Genomic DNA, 1,895 nt, shown 5'->3' with positions numbered 1-1,895 from the left:
AGATTTTTTAATGTTTTTTTTTGTTTTGGTTTTGGTTTTTAATTAAAAAGCAAGCAATTGGAGTTTGGGCTTGGATAGGGCTTTTAATAATTTTTTTAAACATATTTTCAATTTATTTTGAGGTCGTGTGGTGCGGTCCTACCGAGAGTCCGAGACTCTGAGAGAGTGAGGTCTGAGAGTTGTTTCATTTGGTGTAAATAATCGGTGAAGCCGAATGCAGTGTAAATATTGACAGGACGGGATTTGCTGTTGTGAACTTTTGAAGGTACATGATATGCGTTCGCGTAGACGTTGCTTCATAACAACACTGTTACGCACAACTCTCTACACCTTTACTACGAAGGTTATTCCTGATGGATACCTGGTCTACTAGTAGCATACATGTATAGTTTTTTATATAGTATCGAGGCTGCAGCGGAATACGGAGTCAGGCCGGCTTCGAAACTGAACACTATCGCTTAGTTATTGCAAGGTGTGAATTAAGCATCCAGAGTCATGTGCTAGATCGGCCGAGCACTGTTACTTATTCGTATTCTAGTTTACTTACCTTTTTTTGATGGGCTCCACCCTACGGTGCTCATTCTGACCATACTCAGAGTTTACATATATCTTCCGTGTGTACTATCAAATTCCCCTATCTGAGCTACAATGAGCAATGCCACAACTCCACGCCAGGGGGCACTTAATGTATTAACCTGCAGTAACCCCGGCGGTGTATTCGACCCTGCTCTGCGAAGTCCAAGTGGACCTGAGCGAGGGACCTCAGCATATACCATAAATCCTACCAGCCCTAATAGTATGAGACGGATTCCACATACGAATGCACCAGAAGGAGCCATACCAAGTGCACACCGGACGTCTGTGGCGTCTATATCGTTAGTTAGCAAGAGCATGGCAAGCAGTATTGCAGACACATTTATGCAACAACAACAACAACAACAACACGGTGGTGGCCCAGTTCACGCCCAACTGAAGGGGGGGAGGTCTGGGTTACGTCAACAGAAGAGCTCGGGGAGTGTTGGCAGTGTAGGAAGTATAGGAACTATTGGACCAAGGGGGTCACAGCCAAATTTAGACCAACTGCTGCAGCAGAACATGCAGCAGCAATCACAACACAACAAAGGCCTGCAATACAATAGTGCACAACAACAATCACTGGCACAGCTCACGTCGCAACAACAACTGCGCCTGCCTTCACGTGTGCGTCGTAGTAGTCATGCACGCAGTGATACGGGGGGGCATGAGTCTACGAGCAAGCATAAACAATCCTTGGTACAATTACCCAACCAAGGTCTGACTACGTCTCGATCAACGGGGCAGATGATGGGCAATAGGCGCAAAAGTATGGATGTAGCCTGCATGAGCCAGGGGGTCAATATAGACGAACTACCGGCGGTCAAAAAGGAGTCCAGTGTGTTGTCTATGCGTCGTTCTCGCAGCAGTACATTCTCACTCTGGGGGGATAAGAAGGAGAAGAAGAATCCCGCGGACGAGTTTAAGAAGATTGAAGGCAAGCAAAGGACTTTGTCTGTGACATCGAAAGATAAGGATAATAATCCAAGCTCTGGGGAAACTAGGGTGGTTGGAGATTACATACTGGGAGAAACGATAGGGAAGGGTCGGTATTCAATAGTCAAAATTGCATCACATCGGATAACGAAGGAAAAAGTGGCTGTCAAGATTGTCAATAAGCGTAAGCTGAGCAAGGAGGATCTGCGCGTGTTGAAGAGGTATTTTTTTACTACAAAGTGATGAAATTATCTATGTGTGCTTCAAACCATCGTATGTTGAATTTCGATGCCACTTGCAGTGATTGATACTCTAATATGAAGGCTTGCTTCCCCCAAATCGCAAATAATCTGTTTTGATTTACGTTGATGTGTTGAATGTTTATA

At 44.8% G+C, this 1,895-nt stretch overlaps 1 protein-coding gene across 1 annotated transcript; it reads left to right on the top strand.

Moving 5' to 3' along the window:
- Positions 1-442: 442 nt before the first annotated feature.
- SARC_15012 (hypothetical protein) lies at positions 443-1,752 on the top strand (the record flags this gene model as incomplete). The annotated part of the gene is made up of 1 exon (XM_014290856.1): positions 443-1,752. Exon 1 carries the CDS (start codon positions 649-651, stop codon positions 1,750-1,752), a length of 1,104 nt encoding a protein of 367 aa, XP_014146331.1. The 5' UTR covers positions 443-648.
- Between the last annotated feature and the right edge of the window lie 143 nt (positions 1,753-1,895).

The sequence above is a fragment of the Sphaeroforma arctica genome (genome assembly GCF_001186125.1).
Source record: "Sphaeroforma arctica JP610 unplaced genomic scaffold supercont1.5465, whole genome shotgun sequence".
Lineage (NCBI taxonomy): Eukaryota > Ichthyosporea > Ichthyophonida > Sphaeroforma > Sphaeroforma arctica.
The sequence above is the reverse complement of the archived record's forward strand: the minus strand, read 5'-3'. Positions and strand labels throughout refer to the sequence as shown.